Here is a 16,364-nt window from a genome sequence, read left to right as displayed (position 1 = left end):
AGCATGTAGGGCAAATCGTTTGGGAATGAAACATTTTTTCATTGTGATTTACTAAATTTAGAGTGGGTGAAGTCATAACTGGATTATGGAAAGTTTCCAGGAAATATTAATTGATAGTAGAAGTAGAGCAGCTGATGGCAGCTTCCTCTGCCTCACACTGCTGTCTGACTGCATTCAGCTGGCACTGAGATGAAGCAGCTGATATTTGGACAGCACACATGATGAAAGGAGGATTTCAGTTGATGTGCACATGAATGATTTGTGTTTCCTCTGCAGGTAGAAAGTGTGTGTGAGCTGATGTGAATTGAGCAGCATGGATCAGTGTGAGGACAGAGAGGAGGGAGTCCCTCCCTCTAAAAGCACTCTGTGTGGGGAACATGAGAGCCAGACCAAAGCTCAGAGGTGAGATGACCATCTCTAACTGTGCATGACTCTTCTCCATGTCACAGCTCAGCACTCACATCACTGCTGCATCATTATTCACAGGAACCCACCTGGACCTCCACCCAGCTCTGTGTCCTTAAAGAGTGACGATTCAAAAGGTCAAGTTGTTAATTTTAAAGTCAAGACTCTGTCAGCTGCAGAGAGGTGAGCTGTTAGTTAGTGACCTGATATCAGTTTGGTGTGTGATTTAAATCATTTTGATGTTTCCTGGTTTCTAAAATGCATCTCTGTAGCAGAGCAGTGTCTCAAAGGACACACAGGCTCAGCTGTAACTGTCAGTTTATCTGGTTTTAAGACACATTTGGACAGAATTGGCTGTTTTTTAACTATTTTTTTAATCACAGGTGTAAATTTAGACATCGGACATCTTGATCCTAAACTATCATAGAAACAGCTGCTAGCAGTGGGTAGTTTGACTTTAGCCTTGTGGCTAAGCTAACGGAAACAAGTCTGCCAGCTGTGCTCTGTGAAGATGATACGCTGCTCTAGAAAGCAAACAAAGGTTCGCTCTGATGAGTGGAAGATGAAATCTTCATAGATGTTACACACAAACAGTTTGAAACACTGGCTCACTCAGCGGAGTAGCCCACAGTCACAAGAGGGACTCTGAACTGTTTCTGAACCATGGTGCAGGGCATTTTCATAGACTCCTAAACCTTAGCAACTGGAATATAGAACTGATAACACAGGTTTTATGGACACTTGTAATCTGGTTGTGAAATCACTCCTCTCTTCTTTTTTTTTTTAAACTCACAGAGTCCATCCCAACTGATTAGGGAGCAAAATCCTACAGCTTTTCATTAGATTTTGCTTTAGATAATATGTGATGGAAAATTAGTGTCTCTGGCTGCTAATGTATTCTGTTTTGTTCCCAAACAACCTGCTAGGAACAAACCATAACCTACCTGCACCTTTAACGCCCCCAGTTTAATAAGAAAATGTTTAGTAATCACAAAAGTAACCCAAAGTAATGTGAACCATCAGCACTTACAGAAATATTTATAACTGCTGGACATCAGTGAAGCTTCACTCACTAAATTGAACTTAGGAAATATTGTGAAATATTTCGTCTCTATGTAGACATCCTGGAGCCTTCATCTCACAGCTGCTGCACAGAGAAAAGTCTGATTAGTTTGATTCAGAAGAAAACTTGTCCTGATCAAAATGAGCTTGTAGTGCATCGTTCCCTTTACTGGGATTGGTGTTGTAGTGATGTTTGAGTCTTAGATTATAGAACTGAATTAATCTTTCCAACTTTACCAAAGTGTGGCACAGATATTTTTGTACATTAGAGAATGAAGGGAATAAGCTCAGGGTGGGTCTGCATAAATAAAGATAAACATGTCACACAGTTATATAACTCTATATAAAAGCCATTTATTCCTTTGGTTTGTATTATTAAAAGAGGAGGGGTCGGGGGAGGGTCCATGTTTATATAGGCAGGAGAGGAAGTCTGAAAAAACAGAGATGAAAAAGATAATTAGAACAGAAAAATCACACACATAAATAATAAATAAATAAATAAACATATAAAGAGGAGCTAATGGAGTCAGTGTGGAGAACCCAGAGAGGTACAGAAGGTGTTTTGTTAAGATTCAAGATGTTTATTGTCATGTACACTGCAAAACACCAATGGTTACACTCCCTTTGATTGTTTCCTTTCCTTAGTCTTTCCTACCTCTCCTCCTTTCTTGTAGTTGTTGTTTGATTTGACATTAGGACCAGTGTGCGGTGTGGGTTCCCCTCAGACTGAGTGGGAGAAGGTTGGCCCACTGCATGACCCCCTGACTCTTACTGAGTCAGCAGTCGGCTGATTGTAATGACTGAGAGTGGTAACAGCAATCTTCTCATCTCCCTATGCCGGCTGATGGGTCTGTCTAGCTGATGGGTTCCGACGCTGGAACGAGAGAATCTTAATACAACAGCAAAAAGCATTAGACCCCAAGCAGGCAAAGTTCTTTGTGTTACTCGTATACGAGGGAGGCCCGAGCCAAGTGTTGTTCCTTCCACTTGACTTCAGTTGCTCTCGTCCGCTCCCTCGTGACACTGCTCTTTCATTGAGGTTACATGAATATGCATAGGCTCATTAACACATGACTTCTTACATAGGTATACATGTGAACAAAGAGTACTGTGTGTGTGTGTGTGTGTGTGTGTGTGTGTGTGTGTGTGTGTGTGTGTGTGTGTGTGTGTGTGTGTGTGTGTGTGTGTCCGTCCGTCCGTCCGTCCGTCCATAAACAACTTCCCTAAACCTGCTGGTCTGGAAGTCCAGCAGTTCATCTAAACAAAAGGCACTTAGACTAAAACGGATATAGATGTGTTTGCTATACCATATATCAGTAAGAGAAGATACAACCTCTTCCCATGACCCCAGGATCTGAGTGTGTATGCCAGATCACTCTGGAATGCACACAAAGTCTTTGCAGACTACTGAGGATCAGACCCCTACCAATATGACATCGATTATAAACTCTAAGCCCCTCTCAACAGTTACTGACCATATTTCTGTGGCAGATATGCTCAGCTACGACAAGAACTACATGTTGTGTTGTTCAATAATAAAGAAGCAGCAAAGACAAAGATGTTTGGACTTGTGTGTTTGATCCTGCAGCTGGAGCAGCTGTCAGAAACCACATCTGTAATGTGGCACTGAGTACAGTCTGACTGAAAGCTGGGACACTTTTTACATTCATTCATGTTTTAGCTGCTAAGAGTTTATGCTGGGGTGGACCTGCTCACCTTGAATGTGTTTCTGTAACTAATCAATTACTTCTGTAAAGTAATCTTAAACCAAGCTAATCTGCACAGTGACTGGAAAACATGAAGGATATTAGCAGTGCCCTGTGATGGAAGGCTTTTAAAGTGGAGTCTTTGCAGGAAGTGTGTATTCATACCAAAATGCAGGCAGATCACTGTATGTTTAATAAGAAAAGCAGACAGGGAAAGCAGCTCATTAGTGTTGATGAAATCAATGAAGAATTGCTTTGTTTCCAGACTGAATGCTGCCTTCAAACAGAAAAGTATCTCCACTTTTACTCAGTGACCATCACAACTTCTGCACCGTCTTTTAAATTTGGATATCTTTATAAAGTCAGTCAGTAAATGATTTTAGTGATAAAGAAATGTGTTCACAGAGAGAGGAAGAGGAGCAGTGCTTTGTGTCAGGACGCCCTGAAGGATCCAGTCCCTACCAGCTGTGGACACTGGTTCTGCAGACAGTGCATCTCCTCATACTGGGACCAGTCTGCTTCGTCAGGAGACTCCTCCTGTCCCCAGTGTGCAGAAAGATCCAGAACCAGAGCTGGACTGCAGACAGCCAGTCAGAGCAGCTGTGTACAAAGTAAGACTGAACATCTGTCTGCTGATGGACTCATTTCTGAAAACTGGACTTCTTGTGTTGTTCAGACATTGAAGAGTTTTCTTTCTGTTTTTCTTTCTTTCAGCAGATGTTGGTCTGCAGGAGGTTTTAGATGAACATAAGATCAGTCTGAGGAGGAGATGTGAACGTGTGACTGAAGGAAGTGATGAAACAGGAAGTAGAACCCTCCTCAGCAGGATCTACACTGAGCTCTACATCACAGAGGGACAGAGTGAAGAGGTACATACCCAACATGAGGTGAGGCAGCTGGAGACAGCTTCCAACATGGATGCGCTCCATGACACTCCAATCAGGTGCCAGGACATCTTTAAAGCCTTACCTGACCAACAGAGACCCATCAGAGTGGTTCTGACCAACGGCGTCGCTGGTGTTGGAAAAACCTTCTCAGTGCAGAAGTTCACTCTGGACTGGGCAGAGGGCTTGGAGAACCAACATGTCAGTGTGGTGGTTCTGCTTTCATTCAGGGAGCTGAACCTGATCAAAGATGAGCAGTACAGTCTTCTGGAGCTGCTCCATGTTTTCCATCCAACATTACAGAAGGTCACAGCAGAGAAGCTCGCTGTCTCTCAGCTTTTGTTAATCTTTGACGGCCTGGATGAAAGCAGACTTTCATTGGATTTCACCAACAGGAAGCTGCTGTCTGATGTCACACAGAAGTCATCAGTCAGCCAGCTGCTGACAAACCTCATCCAGGGGAATCTGCTTCCCTCGGCTCTCGTCTGGATAACTTCCCGACCTGCAGCAGCCAATCAGATCCCTCCTACATTTGTTGACAGGCTAACAGAAGTACGAGGCTTCACCGATGCCCAGAAGGAGGAGTACTTCAGGAGGAGATTCAGTGATGAAGAGCTGTCCAGCAGAATCATCTCCCACATGAAGACATCCAGGAGCCTCCACATCATGTGTAGTATCCCAGTCTTCTGCTGGATCACTGCTACAGTCCTGGAGCACATGTTGAGTACAGAGCAGAGAGGAGAGCTGCCCAAGACCCTGACTGACATGTACTCACACTTGCTGCTGGTTCAGACAAAGAGGAAGAAGAACAAGTACCATGAGGGACATGAGACGAGTCCACAGGAGCTGACGGAGGCTGACAGGGAAGTTCTTCTGAAGCTGGGGAGGCTGGCGTTTGAACATCTGGAGAAAGGAAACATCATGTTCTACCACGAAGACCTGGAGCAGTGTGGTCTGGATGTCACAGAGGCCTCGGTGTACTCAGGAGTTTGTACAGAGATCTTCAAAAGAGACTGTGTGATCTTCCAGAAACCAGTCTACTGCTTTGTTCATCTGAGCATTCAGGAGTTTCTGGCTGCAGTCTACATGTTCCGCTGTTACACCAACAGGAAGACAGAGGTGGTGGAGGATTTCCTGAGGATACACAGGACTGAGCCATCTCTCGATAGTTTCCTGAACAGAGTCATGTATAAATCCCTCCAGAGTAAAAATGGCCACCTGGACCTGTTTGTTCGCTTCCTTCATGGCCTCTGTCTGGAGTCCAACCAGAGATACTTAGGAGGTCTGCTGGGTCAGACAGAGAACAGTTCAGGAACCATCCAGAGAGTCATCAAAAACCTGAAGAAGATGAACAGTGATGAAATCTCACCTGACCGAAGCATCAACATCTTCCACTGTCTGATGGAGATGAATGACCTCTCAGTACATCAGGAGATTCAAGAGTTCCTGACGTCAGAAAAAAGATTGAAGAAGAAACTTCCTGGGATCCACTGCTCAGCTCTGGCCTTCATGCTGCAGATGTCAGAGGAGGTTCTGGATGAGTTGGACCTGCAGAAGTACAACACATCAGAGCGGGGACGACTGAGACTGATTCCAGCTGTGAGGAACTGCAGAAAGGCTCGGTGAGTCCAGATGTGATCATTAACATCATTAATTAGTGTAGATTAGTAGTTTAGTTCTTCAGATATACACAGTAGTAAATGACACTCATGAGTTTGAGTTTCTCAAATAAAATGATATTTTGTGTTGATCAGGAAATGTGTGTGTGCACTTAGCATGATCCTGTATTGGTAGTCATACGCTGTGTTGTAGACTCACATCTGCATGTAGTGCCTGTGTTGTGTCATTGGGGGCAGTATTTTAAATCTGCTGCTGCTGCTGTTGGTAATTCAGAGGCTTCTGTTAGAGAGAAGACATAAGAATCTATGAAGAGCTTCTTTGTAGTGAAGTGAGCTCTAATGTTAAAAACAGTGACAAATATCCAGAGCGGTCACTGTCTGAGCTTCTCCTCCGAGTACAGACAGAACTACAGACACAGAGTTTAGTGGCATAAGCATGGTGAGTGAGGATGAAGGTGCTGAGGAAGACTCTGGTTTAGTGTGATTAAAGTGTGATGTACTGATGAGTGCTGTGGTTCATAGTGAGGGCTCAAGGTGAACCAGATGTGCTCTCTTACTGCCAACAGTGGGACAAACTGAGTGAGAAGACACTGCTGACATCTGGACTGAACATGTGAGCTAACGCTGATGTCACAGCAGCACATGGATTCAATCTCATTCCTGCTGCTACTCCTAATGACCAATGTCTGACTTAATTTCCTCATTAATCACAGAGCTGATTGTTCAGTGTTTAGTTGTTGCTGCTGAAATGTCATATCCCTATTTTCTGCTGATGGAATTCACTGCTGTGTTTTTGGCTGCTGTTTACATCCGAGCTATCTTCCTTGCAGCGCTCATCATCAGTTCTTGCCATCATGATGCCATCAGTGCTTTATAGACAGTGGGAGGTTTAGGTTGTAACCACAAAGTGTTTGTGTCCATACGCTGCAACATTCTACACCAGCGGTCCCCAACCCCCGGGCCTCGGACCGGTACCGGTCCGTGAGTCGTTTGGTACCGGGCCGCGAGAGTTGAGGCTCAGGTGTGAAATGTATAGTTTTCAGGGTTTTTATCAGTTTTCAGCGTTGTTTTGTTGTCGTTTTTATCGTTTTTATCGTTTACTTGGTTTTCCTTGGTCTTCCTTGGTCTTTTCACGTGTGTTATGAATAAATTTTCTTTTTTTCGGTACCGGTACTAGTTTTATTTTGTTGTATTTATCCGCGACACCTTAAAGGCCGGTCCATGAAAATATGGTCGGGCATAAACCGGTCCGTGGCGCAAAAAAGGTTGGGGACCGCTGTTCTACACCATTCCTTTAGTGTACAGACTCAGCACAGAGCACCTGTTTCCACCATGTTTAGTGAATATGTTCTTTAGAAACGTCCACTGACATGTTTAAGTTTCCGGCTAGAAATCACTCAAATCATCCATGAAATCCATGAAAAATTCTTTTAGTGTTTCTAACTTCACCATCTGTCCTCTCTCTCTCTCTCTCTCTCTCTCTCTCTCTCTCTCTCTCTCTCTCCCATCCTCCTCACTGCTTCTTTCACTGAAAATCACACTAACATCATATCCAGCTACAAAATAACATAAAATATCATCTGATGATCATTATCATAAGAGCAGGATCCATATTTGATATCAGAGTAACACACTGCTTAGTTATGTGCAGTCATCATCAGTGAATGTGGGTCAAACAGAAGCTTTCTGATTGGTTGCTGACCTTGGTTACCTGTCCACTCTCACCTGTTTGTGTTTGCTCTCTCTTTGCCATCTCCATCCTGCTCTCTCCTTTCTCTCCCTGTCTTTGTATCGTCACTCAAATTCAATGGAAACAGTAATATTTACAAATCAATCAATAACAAACTGATCCATGTCAGTTAATAACAATATGATGACCCTTATGAAGGCCACAAGCCGAAACGCGTTGGTCAATTATTAAAGTAGTTCATCTTCCCTCAAGTGTTGGTGGAGTTCCTGCATTGTGAATTCTTTCATCCTCTCCATGCACCTTGGAAGTAGGTGAACTTGTGCCAGAAATTTTTGCTGCAGTTTATAACAATACCCAAAGTGAACACAGGCTGCTGCTGGACATAGACAGGTAACATCATTTTGACTTGCTGTCACTTGGACCTGGAGTCACAAACACTGAAGCCCAGAACAGGAATACAAATCTTTTTCTGCCAACTAGCGATACACCAGCAGACTAATGGCTCGGAAAGCTAAAATGAGCAAATCATTTGTTTGTTTAGTTTCCCTGAAATCAGATCTGATATCAGCAGCTCTAAGTTCATTCATCATTATTGTAGATTTTTGCTCTGTTTGGGAACAGTCAGCGGACTTTTCCTGTGTGTGGACGTGAACAATCATACCTGACAGCAGCAGGTAGCAAAGAGAGATCATCTTTCCCAGCTGGAACTCTTCACTGAGCTGAACTCATTTAAAATGTTCTGGAGTCAAAACAAAAAACAGTCCAAATGTGTGTCTTCACTCTGACTGTGGATCAGATCTCACTGACAGACTGTGGACATTATGGAAGCCTAAATATGATGCCATCTTCCCTCCATCTGCAGATTAAAGACAAATAAACAGACAGATTCTCATTAAAAGTCTGCAATTCTGAGAGAGACTGAATCATTGTGTCATGTCACTCTGCTTTGTCTTCATATACATTCAGCCTGTGTTTGTAATCTAGATTTTCTGCGTTTATAATAACCCATTTTTTGATTTCTATAATCACAGACTGACTCGGTGTCGACTCTCAGGGACCCACTGTGAAGTTGTGGCCTCAGCTCTAAAGTCCAAACCCTCCCATCTGACAGAGCTTGACATGAGTAAAAACAACCTGCAGGATTCAGCAGTGAAGCTTCTGTGTGCTGGACTGGAGAGTCCAAACTGTCGACTGGAGATTCTGAGGTGAGCTCACTGACTGCAGCTGTTGTTGTTTTTTCCCCCTATATTTCAACTCTTTGATGTTTTCTTTAGTTCTTAAATGTTCAGGGTTTTGTGTCTGAAGACAAATATAAAGAAGTTTATGTGGTTTCAGAAATGTTATCTTTCCAAAAGACTGAACAACAGTTTTTCCTTTTGGCTCCAAATAGAAGTGACAGATCTGAGCAGGGTTCATTTAAAGGCTGACAGAAGTGGAGTGGTGCCGGGAAGATATTTGACACGACAGTGTTTTAGCCTCCTTCATGTTGTGATCCATCAGTCAGTGAAGATGAAGTCAGTACTGATGAGGTTGTAGAGTGTGTGAGAGATGTGAATGAGGCTGTTGAAGATCTAATGATAGCAGATAAAAACAGGCTGCAGATACTTGTGTGGAAACAGAGAGAGAGAAAAGAAAGACATGAATGTCAAAGCTAATAAAGGTCAAGTTAGGAGCTGTGATGACGTTCATGGTGTCATGAACAAATTGTGAGGTGTGTGTTAAAGCAGAGGAACACAGAGCAGCCTCACACAGGCCCAAGCATGACAACAAAGCAGGATTCAGGCTCTGTGAAATAATTTCAAACAGAAGCTGTTGGACAAAAGGACTCTGTTGGAATGACTACAGAAAGAAGGCAACGGATACCAGTCCAAGTGTTTCGATTTCTGATAAGAAATCTGCTTCACAAAGTTGTATCCAATTCCAATAGTTTCTGATGCACTCGAATGCAGCGTGAGCATTTCACTGCCTAACCTGTTAAATCCAGAACGGACTTCAAAATCTTTCTCCTCACATACAAGGTCTTAAATAATCAGGCCCCATCTTATCGTAATGGCCTTATAGTACATACATGATTGCCCAGCCCCAGACACCAAGAGCCACAAACGCACCAACGTCTGAGGGCATCAGCCACCGGCAGGAAGTGTGGTGCAGGGATATAGGCCTCCATACCTCGGAGAGGCTGAGATATTCCCAGAGTGGTGGAGTCTAAAGAGAGAGAAAAGGATATTAGGAGAAAGTAAAGTCACATGGGGGTAATTACAGGTCTTTCAGTAGAGGAGGATCTAGAAAACCTCAAGCGGTGTATTCATGATGGCGAGGTCAGCAGGGTAAAAAGACTTTTAAAACCAATTAATGTGGAGAGGGTTGGTAGCTTGTCAGTACTCTTCGAATATCAGTAGGCTGTCCTGTCGCATAGAGTTAAAATAGTATGTATGAGCTTAGCTGTTAGAGCATTTATTCCTCCGCGTCTTGTGTGCTATAAAGGCCAACGATATGGATACATCGCTGCAGCTTGCAAAGGGAAACAGAAGTGCCCCAAGTGTGGAGGTGAACACAGATGTGTGTACAGGATAAAGTCTTGTTGGTTCATGTCTTAAGCTGTCATGTTTCATGTCTACATAGTTCATGTTTTAAAGTATGTGTCTTGTCTTTGTCCCCTCGTGTTTCCTGTTTATTTGGAATGTTTTGTTTAGTGTACACTTCTCCTGTTGTGTCATTATGTGCATTTGTGTCAGCTGTTTACTCATGTGTTTCCACTTCCCATAATCACCCCTTATGTATTTAGTCTGTGTGTTTCCATTCAGTCTTGGTCGGGTCGTCTCTGTATTGACCTGTGTATTAATCACAGTTTTCAGAATTTCATTGAAATAAAAGATCACAAGCTAAGAAAAGAAGTATCATTAAAGGCAAAGAGGGAGTTCTGGAGGGGATTTTGTAATTCAGTAGGGAGGGAAACCAAAATACACAATGTTTGGTCAGAAGGATGAATGCTATGGAAAGGGAGTATGGATATCCAATCTTGAGGGATGGAGAGGTAACAGCAGTAAAAGATGAGGCAAATGTGTTGGCAAAAACTTTAGTTAAAATCCATGGTTCAGTTAATGTTGGTGAAGAAGGGCAAAGAGGAAAAGAAATGACAATCATAGAGAACAGAGAACACATGGTATCCCCTATCCATTTTCATTGTCTCTTTCTTTCTCTTTTCTTTACTAAAACTAAATAAACACAAAACAGATAATTACCTTCTCATTTACTGAGCATACATAATGTACTAATTGAGACTTAGTTTTAATGACAACCAGCAACAACATAAATGTTAAGGTTGCGTAAATTAAACATAACCATCATAGCAAGTTAGCAAACACGTGCTAATATACAGTCGCTCACAAATAGCTATACAAATGAGTAATGACCACAGAGCTGAAATAATAACTTATTATAGTATGATCATAAATCACATGGCTAAGATTTTAATAGTTAATGGAAACTTACAGGCATGCATGGACAAAGGTTTCACCTCCACTCCGCACTTGTAGCAAACTGGCTGGGCATAACAAAAATTCCCGAGTGCCAACTGTGGCCACAAGAGGGTGCCAAATCATACAAAACAAAAGCATATTATCACATTCATTATGATGAATGTTATGTTATGACAACACAATTGTGTTTTGAACATGAACTTAGGAAAGCACAAATAAACAGAGTGTAGTAGTGGCGTTTTTGACATAGAAAAATCCTATGACACGATGTGGAGAGAAGGCCCACTAATATAGACAGGGAATTGGGTATCAGTGGGCTGATGTTCAGGTGGATAAAGGATTTTTTTAAGGAGAAGACAAGTAAAAGTGAGAATTGGAAAGATTCACTCAGAGGTTTCCTGTAGGAAATAGTATAGCATTATTCAATTCAATTTTATTTATATAGCACCAAATCACAACAAAAGTTGCACAAGGCACTTTATATTGTACAGTATATCCTATAATAATAGATACAGAGAAAAGCCCAACAATCATATGACCCCTTATGAGCAAGCACTTTGGCGACAGTGGGAAGGAAAAATTTCCTTTTTAGAAAGAAACCTCTGGCAGAACCAGTCTCGGGGAGGGGCGTCCATGTGCTGCGACCGGTGGGGATAGAAGGAAAACAGGATAAAGACATGCTGTGGAAGAGAGACAGAGATTAATAACAGATATGATTCAATGCAGAAAGGTCTATTAACACATCTTCTTTCTTTGGCTCTCGGAGGAGGCGGACGCACTTTTTCTCCTCTCCCTTATCTTCCCTGATAGTTCTTATGTCCTTGTCTAGTCTCGTGTCTTTTTTGCATTACTTTCCCTGGAACACCCTCTCACAGTCTGTGTCTAAAACCTAAAAGAGAATTATGGATTTGATCAACTGGTCTCTGAATGCTATTGACACCCTTTAACGAGAAGTCTGGGCTCGGGAGAACCCGAGTGCCCTGGAGGGACTTTCCCTGCCGGATACACGATGGACGGGTGGCAGAGGATCGTGTGCCTGGCGGGACTGTCGATCGAGGACGCTGAAGATATCTACCTATTCGGAACCATGATAACAGGGTTCTTGCTGATTGGAGCTGGCTTGGCCCTGGCTTAATGGAAAATTAAGAGAGCGGAACCGGCTGTTCAAACCCCCACAAGGCTGCCCGCTGGGATAGAAACGACAGATGCGACTTCTCAGAACGGGCTCAGGCAGCATGGTTAAGAGCTTGGAGGCGCTTACGACTGCAGTGAATACTCAGAATAACACCTCTGAGCGTACGTATGTTGGATTACATCAGGAAAGAATCAACTCAGAACAACATCTCTGGGCGGAAGCTGGATTACATCTCGGATCAGTTGGCTGCGGTCGTGAGGTCTCAGAATCTGCTATGTGAGCAAAAGAGTGACAAGATCACAGAATCGACGGCTAATAACATCACGGAGAAACTCGCAGCTATTAACGGGAGATTGAGAGACCAGTGTCGGAGTGTTAAAAACAGCTTGAAATTCTCATGAGTTGTTTGCAAAAGAAAAATCACCATTATAATGCGGCTACCCATTCAGCGCCAGCTGTGGGCTCAAGGCTGGAGCTGAACAAAAACTCCCTGATAACGACTGTGTTGAGTCTGTTCCTTCCCATTCCATGCAAGGCCACCTAGGTTGGCTGGAAGACTGTTTACTTAGCCTGGCGGGGCGAAGGACACCGTCTCAGCTGAACTCTGGACACGCACACACATACATATGTGTGTGCGTGATAAGCACTCACTGAAGCATCACCATCCCTATCCAACGCCACCTCCAACGCTTACCTCCCCCATGATGTGGACATCGGGTCAGCTGGAGGGGCAGTCGAAGATTGCAGCAGTCCCAGATCAGATGTACACACTTGAACACTTTCCCATGTTGCTGTCTGTGTTTATTGTGCTATGGTGTGTTGATACCTGTGCATTCCTGTATTATCCTTTTGTGTTACACATTTCGATGTTTTTTTCCTCGCTACCTAGCCTGACCTGTCTCCCCAATCTGATGTTTGTATTGTATGTACGGTCGGGCAAGGTCTGTCATCTCGGTTGTGGGCAAAAGACCTGCAACTGACAAATAAAGGCTATCTCATCATCATCATCACATAGTGAGTAAGAAAAGTGACTGGAAAGGAAAAACTCCATGCATCATGGGAATTCCCGGCAGCCTACGTCTAGTGAGCTCCTTGTTATTGTTATGGAAATTTTAACAATAAACTGCAAAACACCCAGTGAGCTCAATTTGGAGTGGTTTAATTAACACATTGCAATGTGAAGAAAATGTTCAGATCAAAAAGCAAACAGTTTTCTGAGGATGGACACCACCCTGAACTCTTTTATACCTTCCCAAACAAAGAACTCTCACAACGCTCACATGGGGGTTGGGGGGCTATACCTTCTCCCTCACAGAGAGAATTATGACCTTGCTTTCTGCTTAGCCGTCACCTAAGGATAAGGAGAAGGTGTCCCACTTTCTGTTTAGCGTCTCCCATTACAATAGCCGCACTGTGTGTGTAGAGCATAAGGCCCATCTGTAGTGCACATGCATACAACTAAGTGACAGGAGTGCTCTTGCTATACTAAAGTGATATGATTAAAATACCTGATTAATACATGAGAAAAGAAATCTGCTTCCACATTATTTTCTGTAATGATAAATGTTTAATGACATAGGTGGAATAGGGTTTTCACTTTTTGCTGATGATGGAGCAATGTGTAAGAGAGGGGTAAAATGTAGAGTTTATTGTAAAGAAACTAAAGGGAATGGTTGGAAAATTTGAAGAGTTGTTGTATAAGTGGTGTTTAAAATTTTTATTAACCCTTTAAAGCCGGTTGGAGCGGGCATGCTCCGTTTTGCGTAACTATTTTTAAATCCCGCTAGAACTGGAACCACGTAAGCTAGCGCAATTTTTTTTTTTTTTTGCATATGAAACCGGAGGAGTTGTACTTGCATCTCATACCATCAGCTTGTCCTAGGTCACAGTTTCCTTCCACACATAGCTTTGCAAAAATTGCATAAAAACCACTTGCAGGAACAAAAACATAATATTCCAGAAAAACGCTTTGCCAATCCGATCAGCTCTTCGTAACACTTCCTACGTCGGAATAGACATCAGCGCGAACTATCAAATGTCTGCTATTACATGCCCGAAACCGGAAGTAACGTCCTTTTCGCGGAAATGTAGTTTTTCTTCCCTTCAAGGCCTTATAAGCCTATACTGGTGTTTTTTAAAAGTTATGTTTGACTTGAACTGCTGGAAATTTATTTTGATGCATATGCTGTTTTTTCTTTTTGTTTTTTTTCTTTTGCAAATTTGCAATATAATATTTATTTTTGATTTTCCTGCAGTATATAAAAATTGTTGTAGTTCAAAAACAAAACTATGAAGACACTCAATATAAATTTCCTGTGGGGAGAAACTATTTTGTGCAAATTTTTTGTATTTACAGTTTTGAGGGATAAGCCTCTTAAATTTCTCTAAATAGTAATATGTTAAAAAACAAAAAACAAACTATTTTCAATTTTTTTTTTGTAGTTTATTGCACTTTTGTGCAATTTATGTAATTACTATGCACTTAATGCATACATATTATTAAAATTTGGGCTATAATGGTTGTATTGATGTATAGCAACTTGAAATGCTCCCAAAAATGGCACTACAATATGTAAAAATATAATATAAGCTCTGGCAGACTTGGTTCTATGGTAGGTCTTAAAGGGTTAAAAAGATTAAGACAATGTTTTATACAAGGAAAGGGGTTGGTCAGGGAGTCAATGCTAAGTTATATTAGTATTAGAAAGAGTAAGAGTTAGAAAGAGTAAGTAAATTTAAGTTTCTCGGATTGTGGCTATTCTGTCAGACAGAGTTAAAAATAAGACAGAAAATGGAAAAAAAGATGGAAAAAAGTGGAAGGAGAAAAGGAGTGGACGATGGCTGTATAAACGAGAATAGGAGAAATGAGGAGCAGAGGAAGGAGTAGGAGAGAAGAGATGGTCATATCTAGAAGAAGAATTGGTCATACTGATTTGAACACTACAACATTCATGATATGGAAACGCAATACAGGGAAATGCAATTTCTGTGGAGAAGAGGAAACATGTTCTATTACAATGTCCAAAACCTCAGTAACATAAAAATAGACTAGGTCAAGGGTCACCAACACCAACAAGCTACCATGCTAACTACCCAAAGGGCAGCACACTGCGAGCGGAAAAGGCCCGCAAGTTAAAGGCAGGTTTGAGCAAACAGCAGTCTTTTTTCACGAGACCGGTGAAAAACTCCCAAAAAGCAACCGAAGCCTCATTTAGAGATACACATTTCATGATTAAGAAAAAGAAGGCCTTTTTAGATGGGGAGGTTTTCAAAGAAGCAATGATGATAATTGCAAAAACTGTGCTTAAAGACGAGAAATATGGAAACGATGTAATCTCCACTCTCTCCGATGTCGAGCTGGGGGCAACTACAATTGGTAGAAGAGTGTCGGCTATGTCCGGGAACTTGGCCGATCAGTTGGATCAGGATTTGGCAAAGTGCAGTTGGTTTAGCATCCAGTGTGACGAGTCCATGGACAGCAGCAGTACAGCACAACTGATGGTCTTTATCCGGATGGTATTTGATGGTTTCTCCACAAAATAAGAACTTCTGACACTACTGCCGCTAAAGACAACTACGAAGGGAATTGACATCTATAATGCGGTGAAGGAGTTTTTCACGAAGAAAAAGGTACCCGTGAAAAAGCTGGTATCAGTGACTACCGACGGGGCTCCTGCTATGATCGGCCGACATACGGGATTCATCGCTCACTGTAAAGGTGACACAGAGTTCCCAAACTTCATGCATTACCACTGCATCATTCACCAGCAGGCGTTATGAGCAAAGGTAATCGGCTTCGAGCACGTCATGACTCCCGTCGTGAAGACCATAAACAGCATCCGCTCCAGAGCTAAACAACACAGAACATTCAAGGTGCTATTGGAGGAGCTGTCAGCTGAATATGGTGACCTGCTACTACATACGGAAATCCGATGGCTCAGCAGGGGACGGATTTTGTTTCGTTTTTTGTCACTTTTGGGTGAAATCAAGGAGTTCATGCAATCCAAAGGGGAAGACACATCTCTGCTGGAGGACACTGAGTGGACACTTGACCTTGCGTTTTTAACAGACATTACTGGGAAACTGAACCATTTGAACTGTGAGCTGCAAGGCAAAGGTAAGACTGTTGCTGACATGATAAGTGCTTTAAATGGATTTAAAGCCCAGATGAACATTTTCTCTGTGCATTTACAGAGAAAAAAGGTGCTGCACTTTCCCCTCTGTGCAGATGGTGCTGAAAGACAATACTTGTGCATCTGAGACTTTTGACAAAGTTGCAGAAAAGTACACTCAAGTCATAAACCGACTTGGTCAAGAGTTTGAGAACAGGTTTTGTGACCTTGATCAGCTTGAGCCATGTGTCTCATTTGTTTCCAATCCTTTC

The 16,364-nt window shown here is 42.4% G+C and overlaps 1 protein-coding gene across 1 annotated transcript in view; it reads left to right on the top strand.

Moving 5' to 3' along the window:
• The first annotated feature begins 355 nt into the window (after positions 1–355).
• The window catches only part of LOC120723396 (protein NLRC3-like), a 33,324-nt gene continuing 17,315 nt past the window's right edge, over positions 356–16,364 (top strand). Inside the window, exons 1-6 of the mRNA XM_040014829.1 lie at positions 356–402; positions 487–588; positions 3,579–3,784; positions 3,888–4,730; positions 4,764–5,679; positions 8,398–8,571. Coding sequence (XP_039870763.1) covers positions 4,088–4,730; positions 4,764–5,679; positions 8,398–8,571 — 1,733 coding nt within the window. The 5' untranslated portion in view covers positions 356–402; positions 487–588; positions 3,579–3,784; positions 3,888–4,087. The remainder of the gene's footprint in view (positions 403–486; positions 589–3,578; positions 3,785–3,887; positions 4,731–4,763; positions 5,680–8,397; positions 8,572–16,364) is intronic.

This window comes from Simochromis diagramma, unplaced genomic scaffold, assembly GCF_900408965.1.
Source record: "Simochromis diagramma unplaced genomic scaffold, fSimDia1.1 OVJJ01000165.1, whole genome shotgun sequence".
Taxonomy (NCBI): domain Eukaryota; kingdom Metazoa; phylum Chordata; class Actinopteri; order Cichliformes; family Cichlidae; genus Simochromis; species Simochromis diagramma.
Note: the sequence above shows the minus strand (reverse complement) of the source record. Positions and strands in the feature narration are given on the sequence as shown.